This window comes from Thunnus thynnus, chromosome 11, assembly GCF_963924715.1.
Source record: "Thunnus thynnus chromosome 11, fThuThy2.1, whole genome shotgun sequence".
NCBI classification, from domain to species: domain Eukaryota; kingdom Metazoa; phylum Chordata; class Actinopteri; order Scombriformes; family Scombridae; genus Thunnus; species Thunnus thynnus.
The window spans coordinates 30,172,487-30,196,450 of NC_089527.1; the positions used below are offsets into that span (position 1 = coordinate 30,172,487).

A 23,964-nucleotide genomic window follows, 5' to 3' on the forward strand; every position below is an offset into this window, starting at 1 on the left:
CCTGTACAGCTGTGTCAATCTTATCTACAATGGCCGCTTTTCCGGCGCCATTTTTCCAGCTCTGTCACAGACCGACGCCCCTATTTTTAATCATCTCACACTAACGCAGATTCAAACACTATTACTCCTTTTTCTGGTGCTTAGTGCAGTGAAAAGGCCTTTGTGGCAATAAAAAACAAGGAATTACAACCACACATCCAACAGTCACAGTGACTATTCAGATCCATGCCAGGGCACGGGGCAAAAACAGACCAGAGTTCAGTTTTGTGAGTGAAAATTCTCCTTTAAAGCACCATAGAGCAGCTATATAGCAAGCTGTGGGATTATGAGGAATAAAGAGTAATTCAGTCAAAGCCTAAAGTCAACAGTAAGTGCACAAACGCTGGCTCACTCCTCTGTGTGCTGTGCTGCTGAAGGAGGGCAGGCAGATATGGCTGAAATTAGCTGCTAGCATAACAATGCTAATGAATAAAGAGAGAACGTGCTGCTAAAACCAGACTGCTGACAATTATACTCTCTTCTGGGATTTCATCTTTTCAATTTAGTTAATTATAACCTTTTTAAAGCATAAAAGCGCAAATGTTTCATCTGGAATACAATGAACAAACAGAATGACATATAATAGCTAAAGTGATATTCCTAGCAGAGCACAGACACACAGTTTGAATGCTGTCATGTCAGCGTCAACAAAAGCTTCAGCAGGTTAAAAATGTATCAGAAATGTTCTGTAGAAGTAGACATAAAAATATTTTTTACATTTTGCTTTCAAAGTATAATGGATCTCTTTCCGAATTCTTCATCCCAAATTTATAGCAGCTGAATTTGGATTTTCCAAAACTGTTGATGTTCTCCGGTGATGCTGATGCAGAACCTCTGCTGCCTCACTAATCGGGCCTCTTTCAATATAAAAAAGTTGGATCCCGAATCGTTGACATTCAGTACAAAATTCACATTATGTTGTTCCGAGTGATACTGTGCAGCCTTTGTTTTCCAGTGACTAATAGTTGGCTGGTGGTTGTGTTAATAATAGAGCGTCGCCTTCTGACCTGGATTCAGCTCCAGTGACCTCTTCAACCTCTTCCCTCTGTCAACATCAACACACTGCAACAGGCTGTTTGACATTATAATTATATAAACATGAAGTATGAATACAAATGATAAAGAGAAGTTCCAACACTCACACTGACAGTTCATTAGTCTCTTTAATAAGCTACTTTAAAATTTGTGAAATAAACTCCTTTTATTTTTAGTGACGAGTTCATGAAAAAAAGGAAAAGAAAATTCAATTTCAAAATCCACCATTTTTTTTTCCTCAAGACATGAAGCCATGCGAATCTTGATGCGCCATGCACCAGCAGCAGCAACCCCTCCTCCCTCTCAACATACTGACCCACAATTCAGCTCTGCTGCCGCACGCTATAAATAGACAGCTTTAACCTACAGCAAGAGAGAGAGGGAGGGAGAGAATGAAAGGGCAGCGCAGGGAGGTAAAGAAAGATGATGGCAAACATGAACAGAGCTCCATTCCAGCTCTGTTTCCAGCTCCATTCTGATAATAATAATGTTCATATATCTGATTTGTTTCGGATCAGTGTCCATATTGTTCCTGCAGATGTAATGTTGCAATGTTGAAAAGACCTGAGAGGAACCAGCAGCCACAGGAAGTCACATCCATCTGTCCTCCAGACTTTTTCCAGCACGTTTTGGTTAGTGAGCAGCTTTTTGCTTCATGGGATAGGTGACTGCAAACAGACTTTTCAATTATGGGGAGAAAATGCAGGTCAAAAGATTTGGAGACGTCCTGACTAATAAAACAGTCCAAGTGTTTTTCAATAAAATAAAACTAGACAGTAAAAACTTGAACGATAACAGCAGCATGACATAGAGCAGAACGTCCTCATCAAGGTTAAATGATGCATGGGACAAAGAGGGATTTGACAAGGCTGCCTCTGACTAATATTTTATTAGTAATTCCTCTATTTTAGAATTCTTTTGATTGACACATTTATACTTTTTCAGTTAAAATCTTAAAAATGACAAATGATCACCACACTGTCAAGCACAAATCACTGACAAACAAAGATTTGTGACTGAAATGAACAACTGTTGCATATTTTTTGAAATGTTTTTACACTAATGCCAGTAAAATACCAGAGTTTCTGTGCTAACACCAAACCGATACCTTTTTTGACACCTTAATGTGAGAAAAATAGACATGCTTTTCTACAAAACGTCTTTTTCATTCAACAAAAGAAGTCAAACTTTACACAATTAAATGTTGTGTAAGCATAAGCAGCTTTACAAGAGCTTTTCCTAAATAAAATGGTATAAAACTGACTTAATTTAAGTCAGAACCTCTTTGCTTTGATGCTACAGAAATGTTTTTTTTTACAGTTTAAGGCCTAGGCCTATAAATTGATTACCAAAAATTGTATCATTCATTCAGTCAAATATGAAAATCAATGAACTCTCTGCACTTAGGATGCCACATGACCCAAGATCCCAGGGCAGACTGGACCGCAGGATTGGTAGCTACAGTTGACCAAAAAGAAATTTATGATGTAATTAAGTACAAGACAACAAATTACAGCCTTTAGGAAATTACCATCAACTTAAACCAATGCAGCTTCTGGTTTAGAGAGACACCAAAAAGTCTTTGGTTTGAAAAAACACACACCTGTTCCTCAGTTATCTGTTATTTACATGCATACGATTTGAGTCCTGACAGCCACGTTGTCCAGAATCTCACTGAAGGGTGAACTGAAGTGTTCATGCAGTCTTTTTCTGTTTATTCTGACTGGAAAAATATCCAAAGTCACTCATGTGTAAAGAGGAATCAAACATAAGATTTAGGAGCTGCAGTGTTAACACAGCCTGTTAAGTCCTCTGTTCTGCTCTGGCTGATAATCCCCACAGCCTGGCTCCTTTCATCTGACAACACAAACCCTCCACCACGCCAACGCTGGAAAGCCGCAGATGATTTATTTAGCCAGAGAGAGCAGAGTTGGGATTACAACAGAGGAGGAGAGGACAGGACAGACAGAGAGAGCCTGAATCGTCTGCCAGTCAGTAAATCCTCCTCAGGTCTTCAGGTTCTCACTCAGGTGGGCTTGCACCAGGCTTGCATCATCCAAGCTGCATCTGTCTCTGGTTCTTTTTTTAACTTTAGGAATGATGTCACCCACTCGCTCTCCACGCTCCCTCCTTCACCCGCATGGCGTGACGGCAGGACGGGCCGGCTGGCGGCAAGACAGGCCGTTCCTGTGACCAACATGTCCAACAACGGACACCCTCCCTGCCAAAGGGCCCTTCATCCAGACAGAGCGGCTGAGTCATTATGAGTGTAAAAACAAAGAAGCAAAACCCAAAGTTGTTTTGAAGCTACTGAGAACATTTTGTGGCAATATTCACTCTCCACAAATCTGAGATTTTCCAAAAGAAAAATACCAAGATTTCAAACCTTCATCAGGAATCCATTCCTGACTTATGCAGAAAAGCCTTTAAAACCAGCCTTTACACCAAGAGAGGAATTATTCAAATGAAACCCGTTTAGCTCATTTCCTTCATCCAGTTGAGAACTACAGGAACAACAGCCAGAAAAACAACCCAAAAACAAAAGGAAATTTAGTAAATTAGGTAAATTCAAGTAGTATAAACTGAAGTCTGGACTCATATTCAGTTCTTTCTTTGTGTGATCTTCAATCATTTGAACAGGAACTAGAATCAGATTGGTTTGGGTGAAAGTGCATCATCTGTGGTTACAGTTTGAAGGCAGTTACTCTAATGGCCACTATATAAAGGCTCTAGCAGTCTGGTGCGTAGACCATATAAATACAACATCCCCAGTTCTGAGTAAAATAAAAGCAAACATATCTTAAAAACAAAAAAGCAAACTATTTGAAATTGATACGAGAATCCTTGACTTCTTTCTTGAAACTGAAAGTCAATAATCTTGACTTTTCTTACAATTGGCACCAACAACCTATTTCCAAGTATTTTGTGAGGCAAAGATTTAACTGATGCTCAAAGTGATGCTGATTTGGAGGTTGTTGGCATGATTAGAAAGTTTATCGGCATGATGGTTGCAGGTTGTTTGTCCCACATCCACCTTCCTTCTGAAGGAACAAGATCTACCAACATGGTGGCCGGTTCAAACCACACTCCACCTACGGGTGACATCACCGACACTGCGTACATGTTTTTGAAGTCTTCTTGTGTGTTCAGACAGAACACGAAGCGGATTTTAGACATGACGTACAGAGAAGGAAAAGACTGGAGAGTCTGGAGACTGGAGGGAAATAACAGAAAGAAGTTTATGGTGAGTTTTAAATTCAGTCAGAGGCTGAACTACCTAGCTTACAGCTGGTATTTTAGCTGTTTGGGGCAAATAAACCCAACGGTCCAGCGCTCAAATACATGCAAATGACGCAAAGTGAATATTCAATTTGTGGCCTGTCTGACCACATCATAAAGACTCCAACAAACGGCAAAGTGTCCATGTTGGCAATGTTAGAAGTTCAGTAACGCCGCTGTTGTTTGGTAAATATAAAAGGTGACGAGCTGAAACCACAAAGGTTACACTTACTGCCACACATAACAGCACTTAACACCTCCAATGAAAGTGTTAACCTTTTCATGTCCGAGTGCCGGGTAGCTCGTTTGAGGAGCCAAAAATAGCCAGCAATCCCAGCATGCCTCACAAGTTACCATGGAATCAAACAACAGAGGAGGAGGGTGGATGCCAAGGGTTTGTTTTAATCACATGGTAGAGGAGGAAGAGGAGGAAGGGGGGGGCAGTAAAGAGTAAGAGAGAGAGTGAGGACAATTACAGAGTGATTTCACTGCAGAGCAATGCCATGATGATAAAAGATAGTCAAGCCAAAGGGCATATTGTTTGAGAGATTTACAGTGTGTGTGTGTGTGTGTGTGTGTGTGTGTGTGGAAAGAGTGTTTTATGACTAGGCAGATCTTCCGTTCATCATCGTCTTTTATTTTGTCCTTTATAAGGTTGACAAACTGCCAGACTTCCAAGGATGCTTCCGTCACACACACACACTTGTATAGCTATCTTAGCTACCAGCCTCAATTCAGATAACACAAAACTCCACAAAAACATGTGAGATGAAGCTTTTCATGTCAGAAAGCTCTCAGTCAGTCAGCTGAGTTGTTATTGTGAGTGTTGATTTGGCCTTTTATGACTTTTGAAGGAGTGTGAAGGAGCACTGAGTTATGTAGTGTCCACATCACAGCTCTCTTTGGGCGTTTTCACACCTGGGCTTTTAAGTCTGGTTGAATCGAACTCTGGTTCGTTTTCCACCTCGGTGCGATTCATTTGGACACAGTAATCACACTCGGGTGCAGACCAAAACAACCGTACCGAGAACCTTTAGAGGAGGTGGTCACCGTCTGGTCCAAAACTAACTCTGGAGCAGTTCATTTGTGGTGGGACTGTGATCTGGCCTTAATCCAACCCAACCACCAGGTGTACTCCACAAGTTTGAGAACGGCTTCCATATCCAGGTGCATGTTGCATACTTAAATGCACATGAACAAATTTAACAGTTGCCAACAACTAGTCAGAGAATAAATCGAGATCCGACCTGGACTAGTGCTGTACTTGGTCAGAGGACCTTCTTCAGGACCTTCTTCCTCTTTTTATATTCTTGCTCCTGCTCCAGACACATCTGACTAATAAGCGAAGTGAACATTCTCATGTGGTTTGTAGTGATGCATTTAGGTTTGCTTGGATTTTTCTCTGTGTGAGAAGAACCAGAGCCAAGGGGAAAACACATGAAGTTTACAGACTCATCCACTGATTAGGACCAAAGAAAACAAATTATAAGTTTGAAAATGCCTTAAATCAATGCCACTGTCCCCACCAAGGAGAGCCAGAGAGCAGAGAGGGTGAGAAGAGGTGTTCAGTGCAAACACTGAAGCAAACTGGTATCAGAAGGTGTTGCCAAAAAGAGAAAAAGAGTCCGAAATGCAAAAGCAGAGCAAGATTTGACTTGACTTTCAATGATAATAATGAAGATTGTGGCAACATGTCTGTCACTATGGAGTTTTTACTAAATTATTAGCTTAAATCTTGGTGAGTTTGGAAAACAAATAGGCTAGTCATAAATGCACCTCTGGGACTTACTTTTACATTATAGAGACCTTCTCTGAGATAGATGGGGAGGGATGTATGTACAGAGACGCTGATTTCTGATCAGAATGAAGAGCAACAAAGCTAAACGCATTTTAAGATGAAGCTTGAGAAACACACAGCTAGTCATTGGTTGGGAATGGACAATCCTTCAAGACAAATCTGGGGGGTCAAAGTTATTTTCAAAGGGCACTAAGCAGAATAAACTAGAACACACACACACACACACACACACACACACACACACCTAGTCAGCTGAAGAGATGATATTGACCTGCAGGGTCATATTTGTCATCAAAAGTTTATTTTCTCATTTTTCAAACCACATATTTATATATAACCAGATTACACTGTATAATGTTGTATTTTTCAACTACTGCCAAACTGAAAATTGAATCCTTATAACAAATAGTGCATTATTTTTTACCACTGTGAATAGCAACTTCAAAAAACAGTGTTACTTCAAAACTTCAAACCAGTGTTAGAATTAGTATGTAGTGTATAGCTGGGACACAACTCACACACACACAGGTATAGCAGTCAGTGTTATGCACGGACATGTCCAGGCTTGTTCTGGAGGTTGGCAGTGTGTTGCTGAGGTGTTAGTTATGGGTCGTGTGTTTCCAAGTGGCTGAAGCCGACTTTTCCTACAGGTCACTGAACATCAAAAGCCTCATGGAGTCTTTTTTTTTTTTAAGCTGAAACCTGCTGCTAAACAAACAAATGTTAGAGTAATAGGTTCCTGATGCAGCACCTTCATACTCATGTTATACATACTTATGTTCGGAGGAAATGTTTGGTGACAAAAAGGGAGCATTTTAGCAAACAATATTTAAGGCCTCTTATTGGGATCAGCACTAAAAAAAACATAACTGGCACATTCCTAAATAGAGTCACTGATCAATGTCATCACATCTCTGCAGCGTCAGACAGTGACACTGCAGCACATTCTGCTAGATCCCTTCCCTATTTCAAGCCCAGAGTCAGACTGCTAAACACTTTCCAAACCTGTGTCCAAGGCAACCACAGGGACAGAGGATGATGGGTGGAGGGGGGGCACAAAGGCTGGTAAGCAAACAGCGGTGGGCGGGCATCACTGTGAGGCCTGACCCTAATGTGACCCGTGTACCAGCTGCTGACAACATGCTCTGGGCACAGCAACAAGCACCCGGCGCCCACAACAACAAAAAACAAGCTTCTACACAGACTGTGCCAGCCATGATCACACATACAATACAAGAGAAGAGAGTGTACTGCTGTCAATGTGATACTTCACTTTCTTTTTTTTAAATTCCTTTTCATTTCCTTTATGTTGACTTTTAATGAAAGAATCAAAGATTAACGGAATATGTAAGAAAGAGCTGAAAATGCTTTTGCCAATTTTCTCTTTTTGACAATTCTTGACACTATGGACACATTTCAGTTGTGTTTATAGGTTTTTCTTTCCCCAATTTCCACTTTGGACCCAAACAATCTGTGTATCTACCTTTGTCAAATAAACAAGCACTAACTATAGCTGAAGAAACAATTCAACATTTAAGGAAACATGCTTGTTTGATGCTAGCAGCTTCCCCCCTCTACTTCCAGTCTTTGTGCTAAGCTTGGCAACACTGGACCTCCTGTATCTTTGAACTGGAAGCACAGAAACGAAACCGATATCGATCTTCGCTTGACGGCAAATGGGGCATTTCCAAGAATGTCGGACTGTTCCTTTACCAGCTCAAACTCAGTGGCAGCTGCTTCTCCCTCCCTGCCTGAGCATCCTCTGAGATGTTGTCTCTGCCTGGAAACAGAGTCACGACAACATCGCCTGCATTCATGAGCTTTTCCGTATGCCGGGTTCAGTTTCGATTATTTTCAGGTTTTCATTGGAGCTGAGCGACTGTCGGTCACTCTTTTTCATTTCAACATCAAGTAAAGCAGAGTCAGAAAAGAAATCAGCTGTTTTTATCTCCTCATATACTGATCATTCCCCCCCGACAGGAACGAAGCTTAATATTCAACTGTATGGTTGTATAACTATAACAGAGGCTCCGAATGGTACTTTTAGTTATGACTGTCTTCTTCTTAGCTGCAGCCTATATGTGTTTTCAACCTCTTCACTTCTCATGGGAGTTTACACAGAGAGTCTGCCCGGCTACAGGAGGAAGTGCTTTGAGAAACTCTAGCCCAATCAGAAGCCTGGGTTCTGGTCAGCTGGCTGAGGCTCATCGCTTTGGGCCAATCGTGCGGCAGGGTTCGTGGTCAGGTGACAGCTCAGACCGGCTCACAGTGTTTTGAAGCGGATGAAAACAAAAGCTAATGAGGCTGTCAGTCGTCCCAGCCAGCTGCCTCGCTGTGTGCAGAGCTGAAAGAAGCTACAGAGCTCCATGAAAGAAAAACAGGATTTATTATCGCTACGGCAACAAGTGTGTGTGTGTGTCTGTGTGTGTGTCTGTGTGTGTGTGTAGGGGTATGATGAAGAAAGAGGTAGACAATGAAAGAAAGAGGACGGCAAGAGGGAAAATGAATGAAAGAGTTCAGATTTGTAGTTTTAGTTCTATAAAGGTTGCTCCACAACAACGTGATACAATCCAGAGGTGTTCAATAAAAACAGTTTAAAACTGGAACATGGAACTTTAGCGTGTGAAAATGACAAATTCATTCTGCATTCAGGCCTGAGTTGTGCATCAACTGCAAAGTAATATGCTGATTAGTCAATTAATCACTCAGCAACAACATACTTTAAGTGTTCCAGCCTCTAAAATTTGAGGATTTGCTGCTTTTCTGTTTTATTTCATTATAAGTTGTTGTTAATTGGCCAAAACAAACAATCTGAAGATATTACCTTGGGCTCTAAGAAATGCAATTTTCCAGATTTTTCTGAGATTCTCAGGAAAATCAACAGATAAATCTATGAAAAGAATCTTTAGCTGCAGCACTATCTGAAATTTCCCTTGAAGTGCTTCTTGGGGACATTTTGGTAGCCTCAAACAACCAGACTACGTCATGTAAGTTCAGTTTTCATTACAAGATGAAGAAGTCTGGATGAAGATAGAAGGACTCAGACAGATACTGAAACTATTGCTGACATTTAGATGATGACACAACTCCATGCCTCGAGAAGAAGTATTTTAGCTCGACATGATGAAAAAAGAGCAGGATTCTGCAACAGCACGACCTGCTTTCTCACCTCAGCTCTACCCACACACTGATCTCTGTGGATTGTTAGAAGGAACTTGGCCACACATCCAGAACAGCTGCCATGACTTTTTTTTAGTTTGAAAGACAAATGAGAGGTGCAGGTGTATGGCAGGCTCACTGACCGTACCCTTCCTTCCTCGAAAGAACTAAATTCTGAATCTTAACTTTGAACTAAACTTCTCCCTCACTTCAGAAACCTGCTGTCCAGGACTTCTTTAAGCCTGTACCCAGGACAAACAGGCCCCCCAATCCAATAGCAGCTTTGTTTTCCCGCTCCAGATGGCCACCCATACAGTAACTCCCCGCACCCCCCAACACTACACACACACACACACAAACACACACACAGTCCACCACGTCCACCCGTTTAAACCGCAGAAGCTCAGACAGGCCAACAACTGTCATTAAGAGCCTCGACCAGACGCTGAGAGTTAGTTGGCGTGTGTGTGTGTGCGTGCAGGCGTGTGTGTGTGTGTGTGTGCGGAGGGGGAGGGGCTGTAATAAGCCAACAGGAGGGACTCTGTGTTGCGCCTTTATCTGGCAAGCCAGTTAGTCTACTTCTTATTCAGTCGTACTAGTCCAGCGCTTAGACAGAGCCAGATTCACTGGGACCAAGGCCCAGCCAAGGATTTGTCTCAACCCTGGAGAGGAAATGATTTCTTCCCCAAAACAGTGTCTGAAGAACACATCTATAACCTCTAAAACACAGATGATCTAGCAGTGCTTACCTTCCCCACAAAAAAAACTGTAAGCACAGTGGGCCGGGGTAGTTAATCCCCTTTTTCATGCTGCGTCAGACTCAACAAACCATTTTTAGCCAACTTTTGTGTTGTATGAACAAACTGGCTGCACTGTAGGTTAGACCTCAACAGGCCTGACTAGTTGTGATGTCACAAATTTGCATCGTCACATCACGTTTCATCAACATTGCTGTGATTTTTTTTTTTATTTACATACAGATAATAAAACATGAATACACTTTAACACACTTAAAAAAGCATCTTGAAATTACTAAAAAAAAATCACTGACACCACAGATTGCTGTCAGTGATTTTAATCAGTATACAGCTGCAACCATTTGTCAACTAATTGGTCCAATTGATTTGCTTGATTTCTCATTTAAGATTAAAATTAAAATTAGCTACTTTTCCTGGTCTTAACAGTACAGTAAATTGATGACATCTAATGACATCACTGTGGGTTGTAATGGGCATTATAACTGTTTTCTGATCTTATATAGACAGACCTTATGTTCGATCAGGCAAATAATCACTATATTAATCAATTATGAAAATCATTATTAGTTGCAGCCTTATATTAAAATCAGTAATTGGGCAGCAGACTGTATGATCACAATACAATTCCAATGAAAGTTAATAAACAATAATAGTGATTTATTGCCAAGTCTCATCTATGTTAGAAACACATTACTCTCCTCAGCCTTCCTGCCCAACAAAAAGCGAGAGCCTCTGCTATAAAGCTGTGACTCCACCACAGTGGATATCCCACACCTGACTACAGAGTAGCTTTTTGAAAATGAGTTGCCTGTCTGAGCTTAAAGCAAAGGACTGCTCAACAGGTTTCTTATTTAAAGCCGCAATTCACAACAGTCACTAAATGTGATGATATGTACTTGTTTATGACTGTATGGCAACATGTTGCAGAGCCCAGTTACCACACGGTGTAGTACACATACACACAGTAACTGCACTTGTGTCAAACTTCCCCTCCAGTCATGTTTTAAGCCATATAAAATCATGCTGGCATGTTTTCAAATGACATCACTTGTAAGTACCGTTTTACTTGTGTGAACATCTTTAAACCACTGCCCAACCCCGACCCCCCCCCCACCCGCCCCAGCACCACCACCATCACCACCACTCCCAACACGCGGCGCCCAGGTGGCAGCCATTTTGGCTCTAAACAGAGAGGCTTTCAGTAGGTTTTATCAGGCAGGAGCAGGTCACAGATAACAGAATGAAGGGGCTGTTGTACGAGACGCTAGCTAGTGCTGTGGAAAATCAATAAGGGTGGAGCCCTGGGAAGAAAGAGTGAGGCATGAAACCCATCTAGAAACACTGGACATGCGTGACTGATGCACTGACCTTGGAAATATGATGTTTATGTGTGTGTGAGTGTGTGTGTGTGTGTACTCATGACCCATGACCATTTAGCTGAAAGACTTTTCATCTTGATAGCATTTATCTTCGGGAAAAACAATTGGTAAAAATCTTTGCTTCTGCTGGAGCTTCACTCTTCCTGCAACAAATACATTTCTAACTATGTTGTTAAATGTTATGATATCACTATTGTAAGAGACTGTTTGAGGAAATCAATCCAGATGAAACATATTTTCAACTTTGAGTGAAGTTACTTCTCAAATCTTCCAGCGTCTACACAGTCCTGCACTCTTTATACTGTCCTCATTTAGCAAATTCCAACAGTTCCTGCTTTATTACTTCAGTGTGCAGCTTCTACTCACATTTAATTTACCGATTGCCATCTGGTTTAAAGTACAAGTGCCTGCAGATGACAGACAATGAACCACATTAAAAAAAAAAACACATCTTTAGGACATTTTTCTTGTTTTTTTATCACCACACTTAAAATGTTATGTTAACAAGAGGAGCCAGGGGATGATTATGAGGCTTATTGTTTTGGTTTTACATCCTGCAACTTTATTGTTCTAGTTCGCTCTCACTGTTCCCATAACAACGTTTTTGTCTGTGATAAACCCACCGTACACTACTTGACCAGCACCAAACGACAACCAGACAAAGTTAGCGACAAGCTAGCAAACATAACGGAGCGTTTAGCTGCTAAAAAGGTATTTCTGTCTACAAAAATCATCCTCATTTGTTACCCTGACATTAAAAAGTACGATTTAATTGTGAAACACCAGATTTATGTGTTCTTTTTCACTATTTTCCAGAGACTGAGTCAGGTTTTCCTGCTGCTTCTCCATCTGGACTTTAGTTTTGGTCACATGGACATTGAGTATTTAAAGGTTGTGGCTTGTCAGCAGTTATGAAAGCATGACTTATAAAACACATGCAAAATACCATTATTAATTACAGAAACTTTATGCTCTTGTGTGAAGCTCGGATCTTAAAAAACCTGCATTCATGTGTCTTCTCAGCTCGTCAGTGCGACAGCAGCGAGAGACACCAGGGCGAACACAAAGGGATGTCTGTCCATAACGAGAGACATAATCAGCCTAATAAACAGCAAATCTTCTTTCACAGTGATACAATAGCCTCTTCACTCAGAGATACAACCCCACGACCTCAGCTTTCAAATTACATTTCAGGCATTTAAGCTTATCCAGAGAGATGTACAATGAGAGCCACTGAAGCTCATAGTTTAACTCCAAACGATACAGAGAGTAACACAACACAATGTAGGCCAAGAGAAGCAGATCCATGAGATTAGGTGCATGAATATAGAGCAGAGTACGAATCAAACCTCAAAACCGGGCAGAGTTCAGACATTGGTTTACTCACTGATGTATAAACTGGACTGACATGAGTCAAATTTGAGCAGAAGGAAAAAATAATTCATCATACAACTGACATGACTATCTGGAGTCTAAGCAGTCTTGGAATATTTGAGAGTTTGTGATGCGTTTATAATACAAAAAAGTTGCGGAACAAAAAGAAGATGAAGAGAGAGAAGCAAATGAGAAAGAAGATAAAAGGAAGCAGGAGAGAAAGAAGAAGTAGATAGCGATCACTAGTCAGGCAGGTTGAGATACTGGAATGAAATTATAACACAGGTTGTGACATCGCTCATAAAGGAAAAGGGAGTTTCATTTAAAAGAAATGTCAAGTTCACCACAGATGTGCAGATGATCAGTGTGACTGATCTTAAATACTGTGGTCTGATTGGTCTGTGGGACTGAAAACATGAACTGGTGAAAAAAAACAGTTTCAATGACAAAGTGACACTTGTTCTATACCTTACTTTGAGAAATAAACATATTTTGACTAAATAAATTACAATTTTAAATTGGCAGGATTTTTATTTAAATCAGGGCTCAGATCAAACAATAAGCAAACAAATCTGAACAGACATTCAGTGCCAGCTTTCTGTACTTTTTAAATACTCCATGTTTTGAATATATTTCAGTCGGTACCAAAAAAGAACTGAAATTTGACTGCCAGCCCCTTCAACCACAGTGTGCTAGTTCACAACAGAAAATCTCTATTTGGTTTCTTCTTCCTTTGTGAAAATGTCTCAGCGACACTTCCCACATCAGAGACAGAGAGAGAGAGAGAGAAACGCTCTCTTCGGCAACACTACCTCGCTGCTACAACAAGAAGCCGCTTCACACTGTCTGTATGCATCCACCGCTTCACCCGCCGGCACATCAACACATACTGTAGCTGTATTATATAACAGTCCTCGCAGGAGCCGGCGGACACCCGACCAAAACAGTACGAAAGGGCATTTTGTTGATTATGATGAGTTTTTAAAAAAGACGTGTCATTGGGACAAAGTCGTTTTAAGTCTGAGAATATATTCCTGCTGTCATCAGAATTACTGCAGTGATAATACAAAGTTAAAAGGCAAAGAGAGGTTGATAATGCCACATTCATGTCATGTGGGTTGCAAATAACATTCGCTTGGTCAGTAATGCAAAAAATATCCATCACAATTCCCCAGAGAGCAAGATAATGTCTTCAAAGAGGCTCTTTTTTGTCACACAGACCAAATAGTAACTAATGACATGAAAATTTGAGGAATTACATGTAGAAGGATGTGTATAAACAGGAGAAAATGAAGAGCGGCTACTATGATTGTTAATATCTCTCGCTCTTTATCACTTCCTCCTCTTCCTCTCAGCATGTCCCGTCTCACACTGAGGGATAATACTGTAGCCGCCACGGTGCCTTCCATCAACATCAACAACACCCCACCCCGACCTCTTCCTTACTCCCATCCCCACAGAGACACGTGACCCGGGCTGAGGAGAACGACAGACCTTCCTCTTCTGCTTTTCTCTTCCTCCTCCTCCTCCTCTTGAATCTGTCCTCATTACCTAAACCTTTTTTCTCCCCTTCCTAATCGCCCTCTTTCTCCTCTTGTGGATGCAGCCTGACCCTCGCATTCCACATAGAGGATGGGCTCTCAGTGGCCAAAGAAGAGGAGGAACATCTTTTTCCATCTTCATCCAGGCTCAGCACAGGGCCTGAGTGTTTTAACACGGTGTCTCTGCAGCTGAGCGAGCTAAAGGCCGTCAGTGTGAACTTGCAGCGTTGTGATTTTTGTCACAGCCTCTCTTGTCTGTGCTTTCACACCCTGCTGACTTCTGGCTAATAAAGCAGAAACCCAGGAAGTCAAATACAGAGAATGAAGGCGTGTTGCAACCGGAGCAGGTTAGCAGGTGTTAAGCTGCAGGACGTTGAACAGGTGATAATGGAGACACGGTGAGAGAGTCCTCAGTTAATAGAGTTCTCACTTTCACAGACTTCATCTACTATTAATATCCCCTCCAGACATTTATTAAGACATAGTGCCAGGTTCAAAATACTCTGCTTGGAACAATAATGTATGTCTGACATGGATTTTCCACAGAAAAGTATAATTACCACTCAATTACATCTACTCCTTCCTCATTAAAAAAATATCCAGAATCTATGAATATGCAAATATATTTCATCTCATAAGTTTAACTGCTGGACACAAGATGACTCCTTCTTCACCATAAAGTCCATTCTCACTGTTTGTGCACTGGAGGCTTCTAGTTTCCACATCACACTTGTATAAGTTTTATATCAGACCAGGATTGGCTCCAAACTACTTATGATGTCACAAATCCTGCTCGTAGGTCCATCCCTTAAAAATATTTTCAGATTTTCAATGAGCAGAGAGAAACTTTCCCCCTTGCTGATGATGTGAATGTATCCACTGAGACTCACTAGCAGCAGCAGCAGCAGTACAGTCACTGCATCGCTCCACACAGTGAGCATCAAAGAACGTGACCCAGATACTGTCTCAGGCTGTGTGTCTTATTTTTAGCTTAGCTGTAGCTAGCAGGCAGAGCAGCTCACTGCTAACAGACTCATTAACAGAGGTACCAAGAATGTCACCACGGTGTATCATTTAAAAATCTGTGTATTATCACTTCTATAATTACTACATGATGCGACTTGTGTTTGCACCCAATATATCATCAGTGTTTCAACTTTGCGGTATTCTTTACAGTTAATGATGTCAGTGTCTCTCTGTCAACCACCCAAAGCTACAGATATATTTCATGCTAAAACGGAAACTTTTCTTATTCAGCTCATCGAGATTACCGAATAGGATTAATGATTATCTAGCAATGTAATCAAGATAAGTGCATTTGCACTTCAAGCAAATGATCCTGTGAGCGCTAGCAACAAGCTAAGTTCCTCATGCTTTCAGGAACATGTAGGCTATGACTGTAAATACCATAAAAAGGAGTTTTTGTTCCAGGAAACACTCATTCATTGAACAAATTTGAAATGTTTCCACCTTTTATCACTCCAAGCTGTTGTGACGGATATTTTTGCACTTGTGGTGAACCTTTAGACGAAAAGATTAAACAGTTATTCACCAAAAAAAAAAGCAGTATTTGTCCATCAACATGGAAAACAATAGTCGGGCACACAAAGCAGCACGACTTCTCCATCGTAAATCGTGACACAGTCAAGTTCCTGCTGCTGCTATCAGCGGCAGAGCTTCCACTTCTTCTGTTTGGAAAGGTCACAGTAGATAACAGTAGTTTTGACTGTAAAGAAAAGTTCCCAGTGGAGACACAGCTTGCTTTACCGCTACCGCTGCTGCTGCTGCTGCTGCTGCTGCTGTTGGTCGTGGCCGTGCTGCACTTCCTGTGCTATGAAAGGTCACAGCAGACACGACTAACATTCCAGTTTGAATAGCCGGAAGGTCGGTGAGCCAGCTTTGCATGAGTCTATTCCTTCTGACAGCTTTGTAGTTCCTCCACTTTACAGAGCAAGGGCTGCCCTATAAATAGCTTCCTCATAGAAGTGGGTTAAGTAGAAAACAATAGAAATTCAAAGTGTGAAATGTTCAGCCTCTGATGACTATATGAATATTTTCTGATATATTTTTCTGTTAAAGCAGCTGATAGCCAATGATTCTGGTTGATATATTTTAATATAAATGTATACAAATATCCAGCATTTACCACCCCGAGTGTTGCTCTCATCAAGATGGTAGACGCCAGAGCTGAAACCATTAGCTGACAAGTTGGTCAACTGGAAATGAATCAACAGCAGTTTTGACAACCAGTTATTCATTCAAATACCAATCTCTCTCTGGCTTCAGCCTCTCAAATGAGAGGATTTATTACTTTTCTCTGTTTTAAATCATTGACAAATGGGATATTTGGGTTTTTCTGGACTGTTGGTCAGACAAAATATTTGAAGACAGAATCTTGGATTCTAGAAAACTGCCATGGGGGATTTTTCACTATTGTTTTGGTTAAATGAAGTAATAGATAAATCATTTAATAATGTCATTGAAAATCTAACAGACTTTTCTGTGGAAATATCCTGTTTAATACAAGGCCGTTATTGTCCTAATAGACCAACATAGCCAAAGAGTAGATTTGTCCTGTGCGTGGACTGTTAACTTGCACATGAACATGAAACATCACCAGCGATATGTTCCCTTCTTCAGTTCGGGACATGGACTTACAGAAGCGCGTGCACTTTGACACGCAGGCGTTCAGTGAAGTGATGCGGCACACTTCCTCTGTGGGACATGCAGTGATGCTGCTCTGCCCTGCTGATGACAGGCTGGTGCTGGGGAGCCACACCCAGCTGCACTTTATCAGCAACACCAGAAAAAAAACACACATCTTTCCTGTTGTAAAGTCAGATTTCAGAGAAGCAGTGGAAGTCAAACTGCTTTGAGTGTTTTTTATATTACGTTCCTGTTTCCAGCTCCATTAAAGTGATGATTTGTTGGTTGGTCGGTACATTAAATATCTACAGGGTTTTGGATTGCAATTTGAAACATTTTTGAAGAGCGATAGATTCATTGATAATGAAAAACATCATTAGTTGCAACCCTACAAAAAAAGTTTCCTGCGGATACAAAATACTGCTAACAGGCTGTTAATCAAATCTATCATATCACACCTGCTCTTACTTCTCTTCACTGGCTCCATGTGAACTCAACAAAAACATTAAAAGAAGATACTCTGCACATTTCCAGGTTTATATTTATATTCTGAGGCTCTACTGGAATATCTCTGCATGATTTACAGTTCAATAACTCCATATTTATCTTATACTGGCCCTTCACACAGCCCCTCGGTTCAGCCTCTGTCTGAAACAGGCTGTTTTACTTCCTGTCTCTTTAAGGCCCAATGAGCCCACTCTGTTGTGATTGACAGCTCCCAGAAGCTGCGTCATGGCAGACTTCCAGCCAATCAGAAGGCCTCGTCTACAAACCATGAAACAAACTATAGTAGTAGGATTTTCCATGTCCCATATAACCCTGGATCAACAGCATTCTTACTGGCAGGTAAATGACCAACACCAATCTAAGGATGGAATACCAGCTGATGAATACTGGTAAACCTATAGTCAGTTTGTACCTAGAATCAACAGCATCCATGTGAGTAAAAATGAGAATGTGGACCCTGCTGCTGATGCTTGAAGTCCTCCGATCTGAAAGGTAAACAGGACTAACATTTGCTTTAAAGAGAACCTCTCAGTGGCCTTCATCATATCTGACACGTGTTTGCCTGGTAGACTACAGCAAGGCTCCAGAGAAATCTTCCCATAGTGCTGAAATGACAGGTTAGGGAAATAAGATTACAATACAGTGCATGAGTGAGACACTCCATATTTGCATTGCAAACCCAAGTTCCACCTCTGTTGTGCTAAAGGCTTCTCCCTACAGGAGATAGCTTAGATCACCTGCAGTGCAATCTGACTGTTTTGCACATTTTATCGTCATTATTCATTTAAAGACAGAGATAAAGTAGAGTTTCTTTGTCTGGTGTCTAGTGTCTTATGAATAAAGCTCATTTTGTTCAGTTTTTCTGACTCTCACGTGAAAATACACACATTTAATTGTGTAGCAGAACGGTAAATGGAGCGTATACAAGTATATATATTTAGAGTTTAATACAGGAAATCAACAATATGCATAATGATTTAATCATTTGAGTCATTTTTCGAGGGAAAATGCAAAAATTTCTCTGGATGCAGTTTCTCAAATGTGAGGCTTTGCCACTTTTCTCTGTTTTATATTATTGTATATATTTTTTGGTTTTGGACGTTAGTTGGACAAAACAAGCTATGTGAAGATGTCACCTTGGATTCTGGGAAACAGTGATGGGTATTTTTGACTATTTTCTTACATTTTATAGATTAAATGTTGAATTTAACTATCAAAAAAACAACTGTCAGATGAATTGTTGATTAAAAATGATCATTGGTTGCAGCCTTATGATAGCTTAAACTGATATTCTGTATTCTTGAGCATCACAATAATAATTTAAACGGTAATAAGATCTACATAAATTACCAGCATCTTAACTATGACATCATCTACACCGCAGTGTCATGCTTTCCCAACTGATGAAACACTACATAAAGATACATAAGAGAGCGACAGGAACCGGGCTGTGGTTTTCTAATCTGCTAAATACAGCATAGCCACCAACTTCTCTTCACTGCACTGATGACTTCCGCCGTTTCACTACTTCCTCACAAACATGCCCTCACCAAAAACCCACAACAGGCCGAGAAAAGCGACCCCATATTCACTCTGTTTAAGGAATAAAAATATAAAGGTTTGATGTCTTTGCTTATCTTAAGACATTTTATAAACTCGACGGCAGCGTGTGTCAGTGAGGCTCAAACGATTACAGCTGTGGCATGAAGGAAGCGAAGCTCTGCCAGTCAAAAGCTCAGCAAGTCATAAATGGGTTAAACCATTTCCTCAGAGAGGGGGATTCCCGGCCCCATACTGAGTGTGGTCTTACCCTAGAGTTTTAAAAATTCCGTCTGCCTCTTTCTTAAGCTCTGATTTAATTAGTCCCCTTTACCTCCCAGAAACAGAAACATTGTGACCTCTGACCTCTGTACTCTCAGTTTGCATCTTTTTTCAGTCATATTGATTAACGGGGTTTTATTCAGGTCCTACCACCCCTTTTTAGCCAGTGAACAAAAACACATTGGTGATTAAAGGATAAGTGCTTCTCTCTCTTTCTTATTTCCTCTTTGCTCTGCGTCTCTCTCTCTCTCTCTCTTCTCTCTCTCTCTCCCCTCTATTTTATTTTTCCATTCCAACAGCTGTTGTCGGTGCGCACAGCTGCAACCGGCCTTCAGTCAGTCACACTCTAGCAAGCTATTCGCTGGCCTGGGAAGCCCAACCAATCGCTAAGTGTTGAGGATCAAGTGCACATGTGCAGACCCAAACACACACACACACACATACACACACACACGTTTTTGGGTCAGATGTTTGTGAGGCAGGCAGTGCAGACAAAAAAGAGCTGGGTTCATCCTCACTCAAACTCGCATGGCACACGTGGTTGTGATTCACCGAATCCTGAGGAACTAAACTCAAAATGTCAAGGTTAATTTGTGCTCTAGTTCATCTGAGCATTTCCACAACCACTTGTCCCCCCCCACCCCCCACTTTAATGAAACGTTTACAGCAGCCACCGTCCTCCCCAAAGCCACAAAAACAGAAAAAAACACAAATGAAAGAAAAAAAAAACTCAAAAGCAAATCCAGACTGAATTTCTCCCAACCTAGAAAGATATGACCCAACGCAGCACATGGCACCCACTCTGCTTAATTATCAGGAGACATTTCATTGTACACACGAGGTAACGACGGAGCGGGCGTCCGCAGAGGCTCGCCTCGGGGCCGGCCTCATTGTCCATGACCATACAATCTGATTCAAAGTGACACTCGACTCACTGAATCACTGAACGCTCCCGGTCACTTGTGTAATCCTCAGAGGCAGAGATACAGTAGTCCTTGAGACCGTTCTGACGCCATATTGTACATGTGTAAAAATAAAGCCTGTTAACCCCCGAAACATGCCAGAGAGTCAATGCCAACAGTTTAGGTGTCAACACATTCCTGAACAAACTCCTGGAACATGTATTCTAACTCTTGATTATTACATCACAGAAAGACAGAAAGCTTTCAGCTGAGTGTCTCCCAAACATCTCATGACCTCATTATGATGTAGCCACTGAGGTTGAGTGACAGCCCTCACTGTGCTTTCTCAAATCTGAGGCCCAAAATGGCTCCTCATGTACATTATGCTACTTATCAAGCACAAATGTCTGGTTCCATCATCTCAACTGTGATGATTTGCTGCTGTTCTCTGTTTCATATCACAGCAAATTCAATAAAATTGGAAAAATATGTTCACACTTTTTTTTTTTTTTTGCTACCTTGTTCGAGTAGACAGAGCCTGAAGAGCATATCTCAGTGCTAGCACATGGAAGCTATCACAGGTTGAAAGGCTGAAATCAGAAACTATACTATATCAAAAACTGTTAAATCAGCTGTTATACAATGCTTTTCATAAATAAAGTTGATTCTATTCTTAAAAGTATAACCTTATTATCTCAACTTTCATTCACCTTTTTTTTTTTTTACCTTGTGAGGTTTGATATAAGAAATAAAACGCCAGAGACTGGAGAGCGTTGAGCTTAGTCATTCATTTCCACAATCCTGTCTCCAGGTGTGTATTCTCATCAGGAGGTGACACATTCTCCTCTGGCTCTGCTACACTAATGCAGCGTTCAATGTCATATGGAAGTTGATGTGTTTAGCAGTACGTACGCACAGCTAACATCAACATCCAAGTGTTTAGTATGACTGAGAATCTCTTTTTAGTGAAAGCTTAGTCCATAATTCAAACATAACTTACTGTTTGTTTGGTAATTGCTGACTGTACGACACCACAGGTCAATATTGGAATATTATTCATTCAATATGTATAAGTAACCATGGCGATTTGGTTTCCTGAGTTATCCTACATGCAGACATTTGTGGTTAATCACAAAGCTAACCGCAAGTCTTGGTGTTCAAACATTATCTAGCTGCAACACTGCAATGCAACACAGTAGAAAAAAGATAGGAAATCGGTTAATCTTACAGGAAAAAGCAAACGAGAGTCAATCACAGCTGGACACAGCTTTGACTTGCAGTTTGCGGCACACAACTGTCTGCGAGTAGATTTATCTGACAGCTTGTAAGTCTTAACCCTGGGAATCTTCCATCCCTCATGACAGTAATATGACATCATTCCAAACAAACTATTTTCCTGCAGCAGACACCAGTGTTCAGAAACAGTAAAAGCTCTGGTGAACTGCAGAAACACCGTGGTTCAGCAGGCATCACGCACAACAACAAAATGTGCATTTCCTCTCAAGGGAGCGCTGCATGTGACTCATTTCAAAGTGACACAACTGAGTAGAAGCCAGTGCTCCTCTTTCCTCTGCTCTCATTTCTACCGAGCAACAGCAGGATGATGTCGCTGCTCGGCTCTGATGGGGGAAATCTGGGCCGCCGAAGCACCAGATCTCCATCAATTGCCTTTTCCACAATGTGCGTGTTGGGATGAACAGGCCTATCCCCATTAATGCAGCACAGAACCACTCCAGCAAAAAAAAAAAAAAGCCTGCTAGGCAATGGTGTGTTCACAAATGCGCAATGAAACACCGCCCACCCAATGGCGCACAAGTCGGTCAGCGTGGTGAAGGCTGTCATGCACGGATGGGGTTGTCTTGATCAGTGCAATGCAAGGCGTGCAGTGTGCAAGGAATGTTTTACTGGGGTGTGGATGCGAGGAGGAGGAGGGAGGAGGGACCTCTCTGGGACCAAAATAGGTGTACAGGGAGGATGGTTGCATCGCTAGAATGAAAAAAAATAATGAATGGATGTGAAGCAGTGAGAGGGCAAAATGCTATCAGAGAGATAATCCAGTCCAGACCGCACCGGTCCCGAGTCAAGGAGGGGAGGGGACGTGTTATAATCAACGTGTTCCTGAGACCGTGAGAGGGGAAAAATACATAAATGCATGTTTGTGCTCCAGTTTCCGCCCGTTTGTTCTCTCGGCTGGAGCTTTAACACACACACATACACACACACACACACACACACACACATACATATATACATTCAGAGAGAGAGAGAGAGAGGGAGAGAGAGAGATGGAGGCTCAAACCAACCTTGTAGACTTGTCCATAGGTGCCATTTCCGACCACTTCCACCAACTCGAAAATCCCAGCAGGATCCTGTATTGACAAGTATCAAAACAAACAAATATGAAAACGCCCGATTAATCAATTCCCTGTTTTAATTACAATCGGGTATGTTCGATGCAGGAGCCGGCTGCGCCCGGTTTACTGGCCTCCCATGCCAGCGGATATTAGACAAAGAAGAGCCTCCGCAGGGCTGTGTCAACAACTGCTTTGCTTACTACATGACTGTTATTTGTGAGTGTAAAAAGATGAAATGCACTCTGGAAATGTCTGTGACACACACTCACCCGCAGGGATGCCAGGTCTATATCCACCAGACTTTTGGCCGGAGAGTCGTTCGCCATTTTTGTAAAAAAACGGGGATAAATCAGCGGAATAAAGGCGTGTTTTTAGTCTCCTTCAAGCGGACGGTGCGTGTCTCATCGTCGGGTGGTTTTATTTTTTAATCCCGGTGCCGATATTTTCAATCAAGGCGCGTTTTTCTCTCTTTGTAATCCCAGACAGAAGCTCCGCTGCTGCTACATACCGACCGAGTGCCGAAACCCTGCCTCTCTCTCTCTGCCCCTCTCTCTCTCTCTCTGCCTCTCTCTCTCTCTCTCTGCCTCTCTCTCTCTGTTTCTATGGGTCTCTCTCTTTCTGTCTCTCACTCTGCCTCTCTCTCTCTCTCTCTGCCTCTGTCTCTGTGTGTTTCTATACCTCTCTCTCTCTGCCTCTATCTCTCTGCCCCTCTCTCTCTCTCTGCCCCTCTCTCTCTGTGTTTCTATGGGTCTCTCTCTTTCTCTCTCTCGCTCTGCCTCTCTCTCTGCCCCTCTCCCTCCCTCTCTCTCTCTCTGCCTCTGTCTCTGTGTGTTTCTATACGTCTCTCTCTCTGCCTCTCTCTCTCTCTCCCTCTCCCTCTCTCTCTCTCTCTCTGTCTCTCTCAATTCAATTCAAAGGAGCTTTATTGGCATGGGAAACAGACGTTTACATTGCCAAAACAAGTGTGAAATAAAAACAAAAAAAGTACATAAACAGAAGAATTGTGATTTTGTAGACTTGTAATTAAAAATATAAATACACATAAGTGTGAACTATATAAACTCTGTCACATGTTGTTCTTATAAATGAATGTATTTAAAGATATTTGTTCTGTATGTATGTACAGTATATATGTCTATGGACAGAGGTCAGCACAGTGCAAATGGCCAGTGCAGGAATACACAGGTGACTGACAGTCTTAATGGTGGTTGTTTTCCACTGGACGCCCTTTTCCAGTCACAACAGCTCATAAATCTTGCTACTGTGTTTATACATTGCTGTATTTCGCCCAGCAGATATGGAAGTTTTTAGTTATTAGCCATGTTTTTAAAGTCTTTTTGGGAGATTGTAATCTGGGGGTAGTGTATGTCTC

At 41.5% G+C, this 23,964-nt stretch overlaps 1 protein-coding gene across 9 annotated transcripts in view; it reads right to left on the bottom strand.

The window, feature by feature from the left end:
• Nucleotides 1–23,269, bottom strand: part of map4k4 (mitogen-activated protein kinase kinase kinase kinase 4) — a 95,049-nt gene extending 71,780 nt beyond the window's left edge. For 2 of the 9 annotated variants that reach the window (XM_067604395.1, XM_067604393.1), the window contains exons 1-2: nt 22,862–23,253; nt 22,542–22,607 (exon numbers count right to left, since the gene is read on the bottom strand). In XM_067604395.1, the coding sequence (XP_067460496.1) occupies nt 22,542–22,607; nt 22,862–22,918 (123 nt within the window). In that variant the 5' untranslated portion in view covers nt 22,919–23,253. Of the gene's footprint in view, nt 1–22,541; nt 22,608–22,861 lie in introns of all 9 variants that reach the window. The other 7 variants (XM_067604396.1, XM_067604394.1, XM_067604390.1 and 4 more) reach the window with 6 other exon arrangements.
• Nucleotides 23,270–23,964: the final 695 nt, after the last annotated feature.